At 30.5% G+C, this 20,118-nt stretch overlaps 4 protein-coding genes across 4 annotated transcripts; 3 read left to right on the top strand and 1 right to left on the bottom strand.

Annotated features, from left to right (window-relative positions):
- Nucleotides 1-323: 323 nt before the first annotated feature.
- On the bottom strand, nucleotides 324-3,103 carry LOC149892142 (uncharacterized). Its single transcript, XM_090078797.1, has 2 exons — nucleotides 2,712-3,103; nucleotides 324-2,594 (listed from the first exon to the last, which is right to left on the bottom strand). Exons 1-2 carry the CDS (start codon nucleotides 2,971-2,973, stop codon nucleotides 580-582), a joined length of 2,277 nt encoding a protein of 758 aa, XP_089934923.1. The 5' UTR covers nucleotides 2,974-3,103; the 3' UTR covers nucleotides 324-579.
- Nucleotides 3,104-4,374: 1,271 nt separating this feature from the next.
- Nucleotides 4,375-6,898, top strand: LOC149892141 (uncharacterized). Its single transcript, XM_090080730.1, has 2 exons — nucleotides 4,375-4,725; nucleotides 4,865-6,898. The coding sequence occupies exon 2, from the start codon at nucleotides 5,089-5,091 to the stop codon at nucleotides 6,736-6,738; it is 1,650 nt and encodes a 549-aa protein (XP_089936856.1). The 5' UTR covers nucleotides 4,375-4,725; nucleotides 4,865-5,088; the 3' UTR covers nucleotides 6,739-6,898.
- Nucleotides 6,899-8,075: 1,177 nt separating this feature from the next.
- LOC149892140 (uncharacterized) lies at nucleotides 8,076-8,513 on the top strand (the record flags this gene model as incomplete). The annotated part of the gene is made up of 1 exon (XM_090078065.1): nucleotides 8,076-8,513. A coding segment is annotated over one exon (432 nt), but the record flags the coding sequence as incomplete, so codon positions are not given.
- Nucleotides 8,514-15,783: 7,270 nt separating this feature from the next.
- Nucleotides 15,784-18,477, top strand: LOC145182112 (uncharacterized). The gene is made up of 2 exons (XM_080057378.2): nucleotides 15,784-16,215; nucleotides 16,464-18,477. Exons 1-2 carry the CDS (start codon nucleotides 15,999-16,001, stop codon nucleotides 18,380-18,382), a joined length of 2,136 nt encoding a protein of 711 aa, XP_079913504.2. The 5' UTR covers nucleotides 15,784-15,998; the 3' UTR covers nucleotides 18,383-18,477.
- Nucleotides 18,478-20,118: the final 1,641 nt, after the last annotated feature.

Below are 20,118 nucleotides of genomic sequence, written 5' to 3'. Positions count from 1 at the left end.
CGACTCACTAATCTAAAAAATTTAATTTTTATTTTTGATTGAAAGAATATTGAGAATGAGACAGAAAATTGATAGGTATTTATGTTTAGGCACAACCAGAAAGTAAGAGTTCTTACTTATGTGTAAAACTACAATATGCATATGTAATAAACTCAATTAAAAATACTTAAATATTAAAAACAGGCATTTTCACTCAGAGCTAGTCAAAAATAAGAGGTATTTTCACTTAGGTATAAAAATGCAATATTCATGACATACATGTCTATGAATAGTATTCATGTCCGTAAATAAACTCAATTTTAAATATCAAAACACATTAATTCTTTGAATTCCATGTTTTTATGAATTGACAAATTTATATTCAAATCAGTGAACTTCTTCACATATTCCTTTGTTTTTCTTTGGACTGTAAAATAAAACAAAATTAGGTAATATTTGTTAACAAATGAAAAAATATTGTCATATACATATCATAGACATATGCAAACTGTCAATTCTAAGAAATAATTGATAAAAGGAAGCAAGCAAATGTTTTTTAAGATTCAAGGGCCATGTTGGTGCATAAATTTAAATCCCACATCAACTTTGCACATCACTTTGCATCTCACAATTTTTAAACTTGTAAGTCAAGATAGGGATAGTGTCATCACTGCAGTATTTCATCTTAACTTCATTTTGACATACAGGAATAAATTCATGAAAGTCTCTTGTTCCTGGTATTGTTTTTACATTTTTAAATCGTTCAGATTGTAATAATCTTGTTTCTATCAAACTTTCACTTGAAATATAAATAAAGTTTATACCTTTGATGTTGTTAGTGCAATATGTAAACATATCACGTGAGTTTAATATTTGATTTGTAGAAACTCTCTGCAAACTAGCATTAGCTACAAGCCGTTTAACTGTTCCTCCTATACCATCACAAGGTTGCTTTCCATGGCTGGTTGCAAAGAAAACCCATTTTGCATCTATTCCAAAGTCTGATTTATGCTGACATAGATTAAAAATATTTTTGCAGTTTTTATATTGAGATGAACAGCCATCAGAAAAGTAGATCACATTTACAATGCTGGGTATCTTTTGCTTTAGATTATTGATAATTGATTTTTGTATCTCGTAAACCATTGGTACATCATGATTGTTATCATCTGATATAATGCAATATGAAGTGGATTGCAACACTTGATTTTCTTTATAGTACACAACTACTGGATGAAGTGTGCACTGAAGATTATTCCAATGAAAACCTTGTACTTCATCCTGCACAACAAAACTATAGTTTTCTGCAAAATCTCCTAGAACTATTGCACTATTTGATGGCAGTTCTTCTTTAAGATTTTTTAAATATTTAGATTGGCATTTAGAAATATATGAATGTGCTGTTAGCTTGACTAGTTTTTCCATCACCATATTTACATAATCTGGTATGCTTACAAGCTGTATAACTAAATCTGATCTATCAGTAGTAACCCATTGGTTAAATTCGATAGTATCTTCTTCCTCAAACTGTCCTATTAGTTCGAATAGCTTTTCTTCTAATTTAGATGTAATTTTTGGACATTGTGTACATCGATGTAACATGCATTCTTTGTTTTGCATATCACAAACAATAAATTTATATAGTTCATGGTAATCAATTTTAACGGGTAGGAGAATTAACTTCATGTTTTGATGGTAGATACAAATGCACACAGAATGGGTTCCTGATGAGTTTGGCAAAACACACCATTTAGGTCTTAAAACACAAAACTTGGAAAAACCTAACTTTACATGTGGATATCGAACTTTAAATGAAACAAATAACTCTTTTAAGCTTGATAAAAGTAGTCGCTTTTGCATATGGAGTTTCCAACTAACACTTACAAAATCCTTTTGACCAGGCATCTGGCGAGAGTTTTCATCATCTTCATAAAAATTTTTTACTAAAGTATTTATTTGATCAGGGAGCATTTTACCTCGCTTAGTTTGTGGAACTGCAAGAATTCCTTCCTTCTTTGCTAAAGATCTAGATTTTATTATTAGATACTTTGAAACACCAAAATACTCACTAGCTGCTTCAATTGACCATTCTTGTGGGCACAAAGTCAATATTTGAATTTTGTCCCTAAATGAACAGCATTTTTCAAGTTTATCTTTTATCAAAACTAACATATTTTCGAACTGAACAACTTTTTTTTTTAAATCAAGAATATATTCATTATCAAAAACTTCAACTTCTGTCAATGGAATTTTTAAAGAACTTGATAACTTTTCTTTGAAAACTGTTGTAATAGTTTTAATTTTTTTTTTCCCAATACTCATACGATTCGCAAATGGCTGTCCATGAAGCTTGACTGGTGACACGCCAATTATACTGAGACAATCCGAAAGTTCTTGTCTATTTTTATTTATATCAGCTTCTTGTTGAACGTGAAATACATTTTCTTTATTTATACTTTCATTTGTGTAATCATCAGAAATATCAATGTTATCAGTATTAATTTCAGTGGAAGCTTTTAATTTGACTAAGCAATTTGTACAAATTTTTTGACCAGGTACAATATTGAACCTGTTGTTTAAAGCTATGGTTCTTAACGTGACTACTCTGAGAGATGCTAAATTAAAAAATATAACTTCATAAAATAAAATATGCCTAGTATTAACAAACATAAAGACCTTAAAATTATGACAAAGTAACATTTATAAAAAACTTTATGACAAGCTTTACTAACCTTTGCACGGTCTTTTGTGAACTAACAGTGGATCACAGCATTTATTCTGAAACACAGGGAACTTCTCAAGATAGAACTTTTGATGATGAAAACATAAGTCAATAATCAAATCAGGAGAAACACCAGACCTCAGCGCAACTAAATTTTGCTCATCTGGAGCTAAATCTTTAAAAAATATTATTCCAATGTGGTTTGTATATGTTAACTTGTGACAATTTGATTTTAAAATCAATCCAAGAGAGCATTGTGATGTTCCAGCCATTATCAAAATATTTAATTTCAATATTTTATTTTTCTAAAACCAACATTAAATAAATAATAATTTCTAACATGAGTATTATAATCAAAACTTTATTTTAAAATAAATAAGTGTAATCATAGCTGTTACACTTATTTATTTTCAAAATAAAAATGAATTTCTGGTTTCTTGTCTAACTAATTAAATGGAGCAAATGGTTCTAACATTTGAGTATTATATATAATAATACTTATGTGAGAAATTATAATTTTTTTGTGAGAATTTGTTTTAGTTATAATCTCTCTATGGAGATTATAACCAAAACGGTAAATAAAAATGCAAAAATAAAATTGCAAAAATAAAACAATAATAAAATAGATATGTGCATTAAAAAACAGTGAAATAATTTTTGACTCTTACAGGTATTTATATATAAACTATTATTGTAAAGATTTAAAATGAATAGATCAATACCTTTTCTGCAATTAATCTTAAACTATACATGTTTACTGAAAAATTATTGATAAAAACCCGGTTTTCATCTTAAAGTTTTTATTCAAATATAAGATCTAATAACTTTAAGTAATGATTTTTGACTTCTTTCTTCAAAAGTTTCTATGCCTATTAAATTTTGTAAACATATAGTTAATGTAACTGTGCATACTTTAACATTTAAGTGTTGCTATAGACGTTGCTAAGAGCGCGGAGAATAAAAAAAATGTAAAAAATCTCAAACTTCAAAGACCCATAACTCTCAAAATAATGAAATTGGCTCCAAATTATTTTTGATTATTCCTAACGACGGTATTAAATGCATTTGTGCCAAAAATCAAGTATTTCTGAGATGGTGGGTTATCTCGACTTGTTGTTTTGACATGGAATTACCCGTATGGGATGTACAGATACATTATGTACGGAAATTTTCCGTATCTGCGGCTAAATTTTCAAATACGGAAGTTTCCGTTGTATTATTAATAACTGCAGTTATATTTAACATGTTAAACCGCCATAAGTGATGATTTTTCAAACTTATATTTGGGTACACATTTAGCTTCAAAAAGAAATAGAAATATTTATAAAAGTTGACAATTGCATCTTCTTCTTCTTCGATTATTTACTGAAAAATTTATATAAATATTATAATATATATATATATATATATATATATATATATATATATATATATATATATATATATATATATATATATATATATATATATATATATATATAATCAGTGTTGAGTATTTTAAAAAGTATTTTAAATGAAAGTATTTAAAATACTATTTAAAATACTTTTGTATTATTTTTATTTTTATTTGAAATGGTTTTATTCATTAGTATTTTCAATTTTATTTCAAATACTTTTCAAGGCTATTTTTTATTTTGTTTAAAACACAAAATACAAAATACTTTTCCACCAACAGCAAATTAATTAAAACTTGGTATCCAAAAGTTCTTTGGCTGGATTGAGCTGCCTTGGACCACCCTTGGTAATGGTAATTTGTTATTTAATTACTATATTAGAGGGAACCAATCTACCAAAAATTCAAAATGGACTGAAATTGTAGAAAACGACTGAAATTGTAGAAAATGAAAATGCTGAGAGTGAACAAGCCGTCCCTGCCATACTTTGATGGAAAATTTTTCAAAATTATATCTAAAAGTAAAACTACAGGGGGTGTTAAAATTATTGCACAGTGTATGTTATGTGTTGGCAAAAAAACCTACAGTGGTTCACTGAAAGCAACTTCTAATTTTACTCAACATCTTCAGGTATGTATATAACTACAAAAACACTATATTATATTGCGCACTAAACAGTAAAAATGATAAACACATAAAGCAATGCTACAACATAACACAAATAAATGCAATAATCTCGGTTGATTGACTGTTGTTGTTGTTGTTGCAGAATGCTCATGGCAAAAAGCGAATCGAGGAATACAAGCAGCACAAGGTTTAAGTTGCAAAACAGCGTAAGCGCTCGGTAGCTGAGATGGAATCTGGAGTTGGAGGTGGACCTTCTGTCGAATCTGGTCCTGCTTCTAAGAAGTTGAAACAAATACATATTATGCCTCGAAATCAAACATCCATTTCACAGGATGAAGGCTTATTGCTGACTACGTTGTGAAGGAAATGCGCCCCTTGATGACAGTGGAAAAGCCGGCGTTTAAAAATTTGATCCACGGACTCAATCGCAATGTCAGTATACCTTGTCGCAAAACATTAGGCAAGCGATTAAACGCCCGTTTGCAAAAAATGCGTGATGATAAAAGAACAGTCTTCAGTAAAGTACCATTTGTTTGTACAACAGCTGACATTTGGTCAGTGAACCAAAAGAGCTACTTAGGAATGACAGCTCACTATATTGATATTAGTACTGAATGCTCAGTATCACGTATATCTGTTGCTCTTTCCTGTCAATGTTTTTTTGGAAGTCATACTTACGACTCAGTGGCTGCAATGATCTCAAAAATTCATAATGATTATGGGTTACACGTGGAAAAAATTACAGCAACAGTAACAGATAATGCCTCTAACTTCAGCAAAGCCTTCCGAGAATATTTTGTAGATACTAGCAGTACTGCATCTGGTTCAGGGATCTCTGCAACTGCTGAAGAACAAATTCAGGAAACAGGAACTGGTGATGATGATGAAGCAGAAAATTCCGACAATGATGTTGAAAAAGCGGACATGACTGCAGTCCTAAATTTACCAGTTAGCAAAGACACGGATGATTATACTGAAGTTGTTCTGCCTCACCATGAAGCTTGCAATAGTCACTCTCTCAGCCTCACATCAACTACTGATGCAGATAAAGCATGTGATTCTGATGCTAATTTCAAACGTCTTTATCGAGCTGCATTGGCCAAGTGTACCAGCATTTGGAATTTGCTTCATAGAAGTTCCAAGGCATCGGATGCTGTGAAAAAAATTATCGCAAGGGCAATAATGATACCAGTCCCTACACGATGGAACTCCCGGCATGATGCATTGAAATGCATTCTCCAGTTGCAAGATAAGCTTGGAGAAATATGCGACGTTTTGAAGTTACCAAAGTTCAAAAAGAAGGAGTTAGAATGTCTAGAAGAGTATGTAATGATAATGGCTCCTATTGCTGTTGCCATTGACAGGTTACAAAGTGACAATGTGTACTTTGGCGATGTATTTCCGACGCTGCACACTGTACAGCAGAAGTTGCAGGACCTGCAGCAGAAATCACTGAAGCATGCTAAGAAATTTGCAGAATCTATGCTTACAAGCTTGAAAACAAGACTTGAGGTTCATCTGTCATTTTCTGAACATAATGCCAGCAGGATAGTTGCAGCAGTATCGCATCCCTACTTCAAAATGAGATGGGTTCCGGGTGATAAAAAAGATTTCTGTCGTGATCTCTTTGTTCGTGCAGCTAAGTCTCAGCAACAACAGTTGTTGGACAGAGCTAATACTATTTCTGACCCTGACCCACTTCCAGGTACTCAATCAGCTAGTGGCATTGGCATGAGTGATGATTTTTTCTCGTTTAGCGAAATTAACATTGCAGAACAAACAACAGTCAACAACGAATGTTTATCGTACTTAAGCAACTCTGGTACGGATTTTAAAATCTTGGCAAAATATGAAGTTATAAAACACATATTTGTGAGGTACAATACGACCTTACCTTCATCCACACCTGTTGAGCGGTTATTTAGCACCGCTGGACAAATTCAGACGCCACGAAGGAACTGTCTTAGTGATGCAACACTCGAAAAACTGTTACTTTTAAAGGCCAATAAATATTGATTTAAAGGTTAAATTATGTCAATAAAGTTGTGATGTACGATTCGAGTCGCTACAATTCCAGTATTTTGTATTTTGTATTTAAAATAGTTTTATAATGTATTTTTATTTGAAATACTTTCCTTGTATTTTATTTTTATTTTCATTTCAAATACTTTTTAGGTAGACTATTTTATTTTTATTTCAAATACTTTTAAAAAGTATTTTGCCCAGCACTGTATATAATATATATATATATATATATATATATATATATATATATATATATATATATATATATATATATATATATATTGGTGTATTATCAACTCCAGGGATATTAATTTAGTTATTTTTAATTATTTTGTGTTTAGCAAAAATAATAGCAATAAAGAGAGATATTAATTTTGTAACAATTTTTAACTTAAGCAAGAAAAAGTTAATTTTTAAACATTCTTAGAATAATGAAATGTTATTTCATAAATTTAGTTTTTTTTTAGCAATGATTAATGACCAGATGGGTTAGAGTTATTAATTTTCTATTACAAAAATATTCATTTTTTATTATATTATAATATATAACAATGGTATATAAAATTAGTAAAATAACTTAGTATAAAAAATTTTAATTTTTATTTTTTAAATGGTTTTATAATAAATCAAAATAAATTTTTATTAAAGATTAGAAAAGAACATTTGGATTGTTAAAATGTTTATTAGAATAAATAATTGTTATTAGAGTTAAAATAGAGTTTTAAACTTTTTCTTAATTTATCTTCTGCTCAAAAAATCATTGTATTATTTGGTAGGTAAATTTAGTAATTGATTATTAGAATTTGATTTCAAAGAAGTTCTAAAGATTTTTATTTACTTAATAATATAAAAAAATCTAATTTTCTAATTTTAATTTAAATCTAATTTAAAACTGGCACCAACAATGGCAAAAAATTGGCCTTCGCTAAATCAGTCATATACAGTAACAACTTTTTTTATAATTTATTACTTTATTAAATATTAAAATGTTTCCTTACTCAAAAACTTATGCATTTTTATTTTTAGTTGATTCGAAATGGATAAGAAAGGAAATACTATATTTTTTTGCATTTGAGTTGATTTATTTATATTTTAGGAAACCAATAAATATATTAGATAAAAATAAATTTTTATGTACAGTGGGGTGCAAAAAAAAAGCCACACTGACATTTTTTCTTGATTTTAAGTATAAAATGTATAATCAAGCAAAACAAAAAAAATTGGATGTGGCAGTGAAAAATTCAGGAAAGAAGAGGTATGTATATATATAAACTCATATTTATATAACAAAAATCATTAAAAAGACAGAATAATATGGGCACATTTAATATTTTACAAAACAACGAACGGATATAGAAATTGGACGAATTATTGAAGCTGCTGATCGAGGAGAGTCTCATAGAAGCTATGGAAAGCGTTTTAAACGGCAAAACTCCACTATTAGCAAATTGGTGAAGAAATATAAACAAAATGCTACAACTGAAAGGTCTATTGGATCAGGGAGAAAACCTAAAACTTCAAAAAAGGAAGATCCTTACATTCTTAACACCGTCAAAAAAGATCGTAAAATCACATGTAGTGAGATAAAACTAGATTTGAACCTTACTAATATCTCAAAGTGGACAATATCTCGTCGAATAAAAGTATCAGGTGAATTTTTTTCTGGAAAGCAAATAAAAAAACCATTTGTTAGTGAAATCAATCGCAAAAAAAGATTAAAGTGGTGCATTGAGCACAAAGATTGGACATGTGAACAATAGGCTAAAGTTATTTGGAGCGACGGGTCTCCTTTCATCTTGTTTTATAATGGTCGACTTCACTGTTGGAAATTAGTTGGGGAAAAATTCAACCCCCAAACATGAAACGCAACCATTAAACATGACAAAAAGGTCAATGTGTGGGGTTGTTTTAGTGCACACAAAGTTGGACAACTTTACCGGGTGAAAGACACCATGGACCAGCATTTGTATCACAAAATCTTAGTTAATCAACTTGGACCAAGTATAAAAGAATTTTTTCCTAATGGTGACTACATCTTTCAACAGGATAACGATCCCAAACATACAGCACGGTTGAATAAGAGATATCTAGAATCTAAATTGATACCAGTTATGTCTTGGCCAGCACAGTCTCCTGATTTAAATCCAATTGAAAACCTATGGTCTATATTGGATAAAAAATTGAAAGATTGTAGGGCAACAAATGAAGATGAACTGTTCCAAACTCTTCTTGTTGGATGGAATGCTTTGCCAAATGACTTAGTAAAAAGACTTTTAGACATTATGCCTTCTAGATGCGCAGAAGTCATAAAAAATAAAGTGTGGCCAATTAAATACTAATACAACTAAAACTTGAAAAATACTTCACAAATCCTAATTTCTTTTTATTATATGTAATATACAATAATATCAAAAGCCTTTCTATCAAAATTGTCTTATATTACTTTCATTATATGAGTTTAAGACATTTTTTATTGCTTTTTTTTTATTAAAAAATTGAGTGTGGCTTTTTTTTTGCACCCCACTGTAAATGTATATAGGATTATGTAATATAATTACATTATTATGTGCTAATACTTTATTAAAATTTTAATTTTTTTTTTTTTGAAGTTGTTTATTTACAAATTGATTATTTAATCACGGAAAATTTAATATTTTATTGTAAATCAAAAATGATTTGTTTCAGATAATATTTTCGATAACATTCAATCTATTTTACATTTAAAATGTTCACTTTTTAAATTTTCATATGAACAACATTCCTTTCATTTACGAAAACTATACGGCAGTTGAGTTGCCACAACCTTTCTGTTGTTTAACGGGGAAAACGCATTGATTTTCAACGGAAATTTCAGTTTATATGCGGAAAACTTCCGGCAGTTACGATGACAAAACCTCCCGTTATTTAACGGAAATAAACGGAAAAAACCCATTGTATTTAAACGGAAATATCCGTTTATTTACAGAAACTTCCGTTTACATGTGATGGGTTTTTCCGTAAAATAACGGGAAGTTTTGTCATCGTAGCTGCCGGAAATTTTCCGTAGAAAGCGCGATATTTTTTTAACAGTGTAGATTCAAATTAAAAATGTTCAAAAATGAAACCTTCTCAGCTGCTAAAACAAGTATTGAGAACATAACCATTCAACTTATTAAAACCCATGAAAATATAAAAAAACATCAAAGTTACTGAAAATGATCGGTCTGGAGCTTGTGACATTGAAAATATTGACTCAGAATATGCAAATAATGGTACAGTACTAAATTAATACAAAGATATAGTAGAAATAGGTTTTGACAATTGCTTTGAAGAACTTGTAGGATTTAATTCTAAAAAAATCTGCCAACCACAAACTTTAATTTCAAATGAAACTTTATTAAACGAAATTAAACTCTACTCAAATGAAGACCTTATTGACAAAGATAGCAATCTTTTTTTGTGGTGGAAATCACAGAAAACTAAAATGCCACTATTAGCAAAGCTTTCTTAAAAGTATTTAAGCTGCCCACCGTCTTCTGTGGAGAGAGAAAGACTTTTTAGTATTGGTGGAAATGTATATACTGCAAAAAGAAATAGCTTAACAGGAGCTCATGGTGAAATGTTAATATTTCTGAACTATAACATGAGAAATTAAAAATATTTGATTTTGTCTCTTCAACCTATTTTTTAAATAAACAAATTTTAAAATAAAAAAATATTCCATGTTTTTGTCTTTGAGAGAACCGGTAAAGTATCAGTGTCAGTATAATTCTTTTAGAAGTAAGTATCTATGTTCTATTTTTTCTGAAATATAATTTATTTAGGAGTTTAAAAGCTTTGATACTATGAGGAGGTCGAATGAAAAAAATATGTCATGAAAAAAGGATAACTTTGTAGAATTAGAAAATTGTTAAAAAAAAAATTTTTGAAAAAATAATTGAAACCTTCTTTTTGAGCTATAGCTCAAAAATAAAAAAAGAACATCTCCCAATGCCTTAATCAAAATTTCAAAGCATTCTGTTGTGGATTTGAGGTTTGCACAAATAAAAGAGTACCGTCAACCGGGGTAACTTTGGTCAGTTTCGGCAGTTTTTCTTAAATATCTCTGAATCTTATTAATTTTTTTACAGTTTTCTCTTGCGGTAATAACATTATAAGTCTTGGCTATAGGCCTCTATATTTATTTTTTTAACTTTTTTGTTAAAAATATTTATTTTTAAACGCCGAAAAGTGACCAATGTTACCCTAGGTTTTTATCATGTTTGATCAATAATATCCCTGCTATGGGGTAACATTGGTCACTTTTTGGAGTTTTAAAAAATCATCAATCCTTAAACACTTAAAGAAACATGAAAAAAAACATTTAAATGAACAAAAAATTTTGCGACTGCTCCGTGTTATTGTGCAAGTCATTAAAAGTCATTTTCTAGTAGGTCATCATCGTCATCTGAGGATGATGATACTTATTCAACTCTTGCCCTTTTCTTGTTATTCTTGGTGCTATTGTTGTTCTTTGATGTGGTAGGAGTTGTGTTAGTCACCAGATCTTGCGGTGTGATCTTTTTTCCTCTGGTACGCTTTGTTTTCCCATCTTGTCCACAATATTTCACTAATAGACCTGCTATAGCTTCATTCCCATCTTGTCCACAATTTTTCACTAATAGACTTGCTATAGCTTCATGACCATTTCTTTATCGAAGGAAAATATTCTACTAGCCTTGAAGTCAGATCTCAAATTATCGCTTTTCAATTGACGTTGCAGTAGAGCAAAAAGACCGGGGAACTGATTTTTCGCTATTGGTTCGTTGATGCGCGATTCCCTTCGCCAATTTTCAAGTATCTTGCACCATTCTATCTTTAGCGGACGAAAAACAGCAACGTCCAGCGGTTGAAGTAAATGGGTAGCATATATTCCAAACTGTTGACTAGCCTTTATTACGCTCATTCTTCCAGTTAAACATTCTTTCATTGCATTGGACAACGTTTCTTGACTGTATGTAGTTGCATATGCTCTTGAACCAGGCTTTCGCTTATATTTCCTCGACATTTTCACCGGCTAAGAATCCAAATGTTCAATAAATGTATCAGAAATGTCAAAAAACGACAAAATAATGTCAATGTAGTTTACGAAGTAATTGTGCTATATTCACAAAAACTGTTAATATGCCAAAATTGTTGATATAAATTGTTGATATAATAGTTAATATATATTGTTGGTATCTCTTACAAAATTAAAATATAAGTTATCTTTGTTAAATTTTAGGAATTTTAAAAAAATCAACAATTTACCAAAGTTACCCCAGCGACCGAAATTACCCCGGTTGAAGGTACCATTTTGAATACTTTTTTAACAGGCAAACTTTTTTATTCTAAACAATCAGCTATACTTCTAAACAATTAGCACTTACTTCTAAACAATCAACACTATACTTCTAAACAATCAGAAATACTTCTAAACAATCAGCAAATTGAGTGTGTAGAAATAGTTTCTACACACTCAATTTGCTGATTGTTTAGAAGTCTAACGTAGCTGCTATACAGGCTGATTGTATTTAACTTAAATAACCAATCAGATTAAATAATAAAGGAAATACCTATAAAAAATATTAAACTTTATTTAATTCTGACTGCTTCTAACTTCTTTTTTATCTCATTTACTGTAAACTCAACGATATTAAAATGCAGTAAAAATTTATTCTTCAATAGTAAAATTACTTGATCAATTTTGATAACTTTTTATAAAAATACGGCCTATTAACACATCCTAATCAAACAAAGAATCGATAAAAATCTTAACAACCTTATTAAAAATGAGGGTCTTTAAAAGTCTTCCCACGCAAAATAAAAGAGATGATAGTGGAATTCCTCTAGAAACTACATTTTAAATTCCCATTCTTTTAAAAAACAGTCAACGAATCTGTCAACGCATTCAAAAGCTCATCGTTGATGCAATAAAGCAAAATCAGTCATGAAGCAAAGTTGTTGCCCTATTTTGTGTGTCAAAGTTGTTTCTCTATTTCGTATGTCAAAATTTCCCTGTTTCGTGAAAGTTGACAGTAAATCAAATGAAATTCTAATTCAAATGTTAAATGAGAATCCATGATTGGTATCATTTGATATTCATGTTAGGATTGTCAAGTGTCATTTGCGCTCTGCTGATTTTTTGAATTGTAACAACGTCCTTCAAAAAGTTCGTTAATATCCTTGAAGAATCACTCAGTCTAAATTGAATTTTCAAAAAAATATCTTGATTTGGACACCAGTAAAATAAATTGCTGTAGAGCGATAAGAGCAAATTTGTATTGTTTGAGTCCGATGGATGAAGTAAGTTTAACGTTACAAAAATAAACTCCTAGTTGGGACTGCTATATATATTGTCATTCTGGAAATGAGAACACTTCAGTTAACTTTTAATCTTCGTAAATCCACTGTCACTTCGAAAGTGCTTCATAAATAAATTTTTTTTCATGTAAATCAATTGTAAGATGTATTTGAAAGTTTTTCCAACTAAGTCTTGATGTTAGAAGTTCCAAGAGATATCAACCGCGTCTTTTTTGACAATTCCAAATCCCGTGCATGCTATCATCTCACTCTGATCAGATTTTTTATGAACTCAAAACCTAGATCATTACTAAGTTCATCATCGTAAACATGATTTTTAAGAAAAGAGTAGTTGAATAAAAATTGGCACTGGGATTGCAATTGAATGCGGCACTTGACCGTAATGTTGATGGTAAACTAGTGTACTCAATCTTACATTTATTTTTCTTGTTATAGAGATATATTGAGGCTTGTTCACTAAATTTTCCCTGGCCAGATTCCACGTCCTGGAAGAGATATAGAACAACTTCGAAGCTAAATATCCCTGTGACTAATGCTGTAAGATCGCATGTACAGCAGTGACTTCGTTAAACATCAAATACCTAAATGTTTTAATCAGCTCCATAAAGTCAGGAGGTGCGAGCTCTTCTCCAAAACAAGAGGAACTGACTTCATCAAGTAATTTGATATGTCTTCAAATATGTCTTCCAGCTTGGAAGAGCGATCAAACAGCCGTTTACATATATTTTCATAAGTTCTCCAAAGTTCAACTTTGGTTGTGCAAGTCCAAGTTTTTCCACCTGTCAGGAACTTTAGGGGAAACTTTCGGTAGTTCAGCAAATAACTTATTAATAACTCGTAAAGCCCCTTTTTTTTTTAAATACGTTAGCATTCTTCTTCCTATTTTTTGGATCATGGAAATGGGATTTGGGATATTCACACCAGATGCACAGATAGGTACAGCCAAGGGGGAGGGGGGGGGCGATGTGGGTTGCGCTTTTCTGCATTCTTCTCATATGCAAGGAAAGATAACATGGAAAAACCAGCAAAAGCTCTGTCCCTCGTTTGAAAAAAACTCTTGACAATTGTTGAATTATTATTCAACATCTTTTCTAGCAATACTCCGAAAAAGAGTGGCCTGTAGCATGACTCAACTGGTGATAATTTCTTGTGTTCAAATATCAGCGTTATCAAAAAATTGGGAAACATTTCCTTGTTGGCCTGTAAAATTACGATAGGCCCCTTCCAAATCTGGATTTGCAAGAGGTGTAAAAACAATAAGTGCTAATGGATAGTTTTGCCTTAACACAGGTATCCAAATCCGTTGAGCGTGGACCTTTTTTGCGTTGAGGGATTTTTTCAAAATTAACTCTTTGAATATGAAAATAAAGTTTGGATATGAAATTTGAAACAATTCTCCGTTGATTAAGATTCAATAATGAGCATAAACAAAAATAGATATGCTTTTTAAATTATTCAATTTGTAAAATCAAATAATGAATATTTTAAATGAGAAGTTTTAATTGTTTTAGAGTTTTTAAACTCATATTCAAAATTATATTGCTATTTGCAAACAACTCATTAATAATTTGCCAGACCCTTATAATTATGATTAATTAATCACCTTAGTTAATCACTAAAATGCAATTATTCATTTTGGGATTGGATTATTGTCACTTAAGTCCTCTCTGGCCGTCGAGTGTGCTTCTTCCTTTTTCACGTTGTTCTTTTAACAAAGCTCATTAATCTACGATAATTTAAATTAGAGGACTGACATATTTTTTAATAACTCGTAGTTTCTTAAGCTGTGGTTGAGCCAATAAATACTTTTTTGCGTAAATTTAGGCTGAAATCAAAAATTTTTTATGCTTTTTTGTAAATTTAAGTTTTTTTAGCATGTACAAAACCCCGGCAACTAATATGATTTAGTCATATTCTTTTGTTTTTACTGCATAAATGTCAGTTTTAAGAGTTCTGCAATATAATTTGTAGAACTTGTGGATAATTTTTAAAAATAAATTTATCCAAAAAACAAAATATCTCTTGATTATTAATAACTAAGCTAACATTTAATTGAAAGACAAGAAAATCAAATTGCACTTTTTACACTTTTTACAGATTAAAGAGAGACAATACAATGATGACGCCATTGCCAAAATGTTTCTGAAGCATTACGGGCTCCAAGAAGCTCCGTTGATCAGTTGGAAGATTCTCTTACTGACAAACTAAGAAAAACAAACCCTAATTGTTTACATTTACACTATTGAATGATTCCTTTTTTTTATTTTTTTATTTTAAAGCTTATCTATATATTAACATTTCTAGCGTTGATGGGCACACAATCATTTAAAAGCTGTTGTTCTGATGATATTTGTTAATTAAGAATTTTGGGTTTTCGTGATAGCAAGTAAAACGCAAGTTTTACTTGTTATCATGAAAAATTCTTAGTTTATAAATATTATCAGAGATCAAGATTAAACTTTCGAGCTTTTCTTAGGTGTCTTACAACTATTTCTTTGTACTTCCAAGATGACAAACTTTTACCATATAATTCTTAAAAATCAATAACAAAAAGAGTCTTGTTATTTCTTAATTAAGTTGCGGTTTTACAAAGCTAAATTGGTGCAAAAAAATTTCATTCAAAAATCTATATTGCATCACTTCAGTTCACATTTTTACGTATTCCCTAGGGATCATATTTGGATTAACTATGATATCTATGTCTACGTCAGTTTTGTTATACGAACGTATTTTGTAAATAGCATACGTACGCCAGATTTTAGATTTTACGTTGGTTTTCGGTGTAATCACATACGCTCCTCCAAAATTCTGAATTTTTTATAGGGTCGACTCCTTGTTTCTTTAATATCTGAAAAAACTTAAGCGTATTCATATAGAATCTGGGTCTGTGGACTTTCTTTTTCACAATCGTCTGTTCTGTTAAGTGAACGATGGCGGCGCTTTCGAGTGACCATAAACAGCTGGATAATTGTAGTACAACGTCCTCAGTGGATGGTGATCCTGTTATTCTTCGGTGTAATCAAACTTTAAAACTTGAGACAGCCATAGAAATATTAAATAACACTGATCAGCATAAAGTTATACATAAAGTTCCTGAGAACCCTAAAGGCGGTGATACTTTCTTACTGATTCCTTTAAACGGAGAAGGTGAGTTCTACACAGTCAAATTTATTATTAATACTGCTACTACTACTTCTACTACTACTACTACTACTATTTCTACTACTGCTACTACTACTTCTGCTACTACTAATACTACTGCTACTACTACTGCTACTACTACTACTACTACTACTACTACTACTACTACTACTACTACTACTACTACTACTACTACTACTACTACTACTACTACTACTACTACTATATGTATATATGGCTATATCTAATTATAGATTCCTGGAAAAATGATGGCTATAGATGGTGTCATTATGGACCAAAGCTTGTACCTGGTAAAAATCCTACAGTCCAAAAGAGATATTATGCTGCATATATGAGTAATGGAAAAGTTTCAAAGTTTCATAAGAATGTCTATCAGTTAATAAATGACGAGCGTGAAAGAGTTCCTGTTGTTGTGCATTATTTTGGTGATCATACAATAGCTGCAACACGTGACTCCAAAAAAGATTTTAAAAATGTAGATAAGTCTGTTGTTTCTGGTGAACATCAATATTCAAGATATGATGATAAAAAAATGACTGTTCATCGAGCTGTTAAACCAAAACAGCAAAAGAAATGCATTTTATCAAAAGAAGATTTTCTTGAACTTCATCGAATAGCATATGGCTTAGATTCTTATGTTAAGTTGATTTCTCATTTTCCTGATTTGATTATTGTCTTTGGTTCAAAAGAGATCTCTGATGATCTTGAGAATTTATTGGGATTAAATCAAGAACCTAGACCTTTATTTTCATACAGCAATTCTTATGAACTTGGTGATTATATTGTCTCTTCTTTCTTATTTACCCATCCTGCTTTTTTAGAACGTCCAACAATTCCATCTCATTTTGTAATTCATGAAAAAGCTTGTGGGCTTGCTCATCAAGAGTTATGTCGAATTTTATCACAAATGGTGCCAAGTATAGTTGGAAGCTCCAATCCAGTTGTTTTAAATTTGGATCCTAATAAATTTTCTGCTATTAGCACTGTTTTCCCTAACATGCATACACTGTTTTCATGGAAAGATGTTATAGCAAATACAAAAGCGTGGTTGTATGCCAATGGTGCAAGTCAGCAAGAAGTTACTGTTTATATAGAAGATTTACGCCAACTCTTCTCAAGGAGATCTAAGGAACTTTATGAAGAAGCACTTGTTGAATGCAAAACTCGCTGGCATGACTTTTTTGAGGAATATTACATGAAAGAAATTCATGAGGTAGTTAATGACAGATTAGGTAGATGGGCACTTGAAAGGTGGAATGTATACAATCCATATACAGGGGTTACTGATAAAAGTAATGAGGGTATGGAAATAGTCATTCGGCAGCTCAAGGTATCTGGAAGCTCACCAGTTCAGTCAACAGTGTTATCTCTTTGTTTATTGCAGCGTTGGTTGTCAAGTGAGATTTCTAAAAGTTTTTGTGGAGTTGGTCCTTATACTATGCGAGCTGAATTTCAAGCACTTCAAAAAAGCATGGAAGATCTTAATAACAGTGCACCTTCCTGTCCACCTGATCAAATTTTATTTTATATTCAAAACAAACAAGTGTTGGTAGCAGAAGGGATTTTAAAAGATGACTCTGAAAACTCTGAAATTAAAATGAATTTACAAGCTGCAGCTACTCAGATATTAAAAGCCGGTGCTATTGAGTTAAATAGCAAGCAACAGACATTTACTGTGAAAGCTAATCCAGTCACTTATTATGAAGTTAGTTTGTTTCCTAAAGTTTCTTGCTCATGTCAGGATAACAGGAGTGGACTGTGCTCACATGTTTTGGCTGTAAAAATGAGCCTTGGTATAAATATTGAGGATGACTTACGAAAGTATCAACCACAACGCTTAATGAAATCAGATACTAAATTGAATTCTGACAAAAAAATGAAAAGAGAAAGCAGCAATGAAGATGGATTGTTTCACAATTTACAGAGCAAACGATCAAAAGAAGTCATATCAGATGAGGATATTTCAATTCAGAGTAATGAAATGACACATGTAAGTGAAAATGATGCTGACCAGGAGAGTAGTGAAACAAATGTTGAAGTTGACCATAGTACAACAGTAATGTTGCAGAACACACTTGAGGATGCTTCTCAACTGCACCTTTTGCACATGTCCAATCCTTCTTTCCAGCATGAAGTTGGAATGAATATGTAACATGTTACTTATAAATTCTAATGCTTCAGTTTTCTATTAATTTTTTTTAACGGAAAATCGTCGATCATTAAAGAAAATCCACAAAAGAAAAAAAATTCTTGATTATTTTCTTGTAAATTTAACATATTTTATAGACATTTGATGATGTCTTGCGTTATACCTAATATATATTTAAATAACATATCGACTCAATTCTATAAATCGTGTGTATAGGTTTCTGTTTTACAGGGTTGTGAAGATTGCACTTTCCAAATTGCAATTTTCGAGATTGCAATTTCGAAATGTAAAAATTATAGTGAGGGAAACAATTTTCAAATTTCTTTTTATTTTCCGAACATGAATTTTCAAATTTCGTTCTTCCGAATATGAATTTGAAAATTTTTTCCCTTGTTTAATAAATTCTTTTTAAATAATAATCATTTAAATAACTTTTAAATATTTTAAATATTGTATACTTACAAAAAAAACTCTTAAGTAATTTTTCAAAATGAATACAGGTCTCCGTAACGCGAGTTCGCATTTAATTTTATTTCCAAACGTTGATGATGATTTATATGTATTTTCTCACGGAGAAGAAAAATTTACCTCATAAATGCTCATTTTCTAGAAAAAAAACGGCCAAATGTAAAAAGCTGATTGATATAAGAGCTCAAGAAATACCACAAATTCCAGTGACCTTTTTTCTGTTTTACGTTTGCTGCAAAAAGTTACCGCTTTGGGGACTATTAAATCAGCAAATTTCGACTCCCAGTACAGGTTGTGCAATATTTAGTAATAAATTCAATATATAATACGCACAATTTTCGTGATAATTTTAAAAAAGCCATCTGTGGTTGATTGACTAATCCACATTTCTATATTAACTCAGAATGTTGTAAATCTGTTTGTGATGCACGATTATAACAAAAATACAGAGAAATATTATTCATGCCACTATCAACACTCTAGTTTCTAAAAGTCAAGGATTACCAGTTCCACAGGAAAAACAGTACACAATTACTTTGCTTTAAGATATGATAAGGATAACATAACGGGTAATGCATAAGCTATCGAACAAGTTTTAATTTTCCTTGCAAATTAAACAATAATGTGGTTTGCATATATAAAAAAATCTATGAAATATATATCTTATTTAAAAGGAGGTTAAATGCATCAGAACGAGAATCTTTTCGAAAACGTCTCGAAATTTTTTTTTTAAAAAACCCTAATATAAAAATAGTGAAATCGTAAATCTTTTCAAAAAAGAAGAAATAACTCGAAATACAATCTATGATACTTTAAGACTGGTTAGTCTATTTTTAATAGAAAGCATCGTCTGATATCTTTGACCAGAGAAAAAAATACCAAACTAAAGAGACTTTTCAAAAATCGAAAAAGGATCAGAGAAAATTGGGTCTTAAATTCGGTGTAAATTAATCAAAAATTGGTCGTGAAACCAACAAATAAAACCAAAGAAAAGAAGCAGAAAACTTCTTAACCATCTTTTTAATATGAAATCACTTATGGTCATCGATGATGAAAAATATCTATGTTTGCAGGTGATAACATGCGACTTTAACAGTTTATTTTGACCAGATTTACCAAGTTCTCATTACTCTTAAGATTCTCTAAAGGGAATGAATGAATATGCCAATTATATATATACTCTTTTAACATCAGGAGTTATTTTTTGATATATAAGATATTTTTAAGTTTTTTCTCTCTTTTTTCTAAATTCTTAGCAAAATCGCTCTAAA

This window comes from Hydra viridissima, unplaced genomic scaffold, assembly GCF_058129835.1.
Source record: "Hydra viridissima isolate aposymbiotic clone 2 unplaced genomic scaffold, HvirCarnegie_v1 scaffold_2, whole genome shotgun sequence".
Taxonomy (NCBI): domain Eukaryota; kingdom Metazoa; phylum Cnidaria; class Hydrozoa; order Anthoathecata; family Hydridae; genus Hydra; species Hydra viridissima.
Note: the sequence above shows the minus strand (reverse complement) of the source record. Positions and strands in the feature narration are given on the sequence as shown.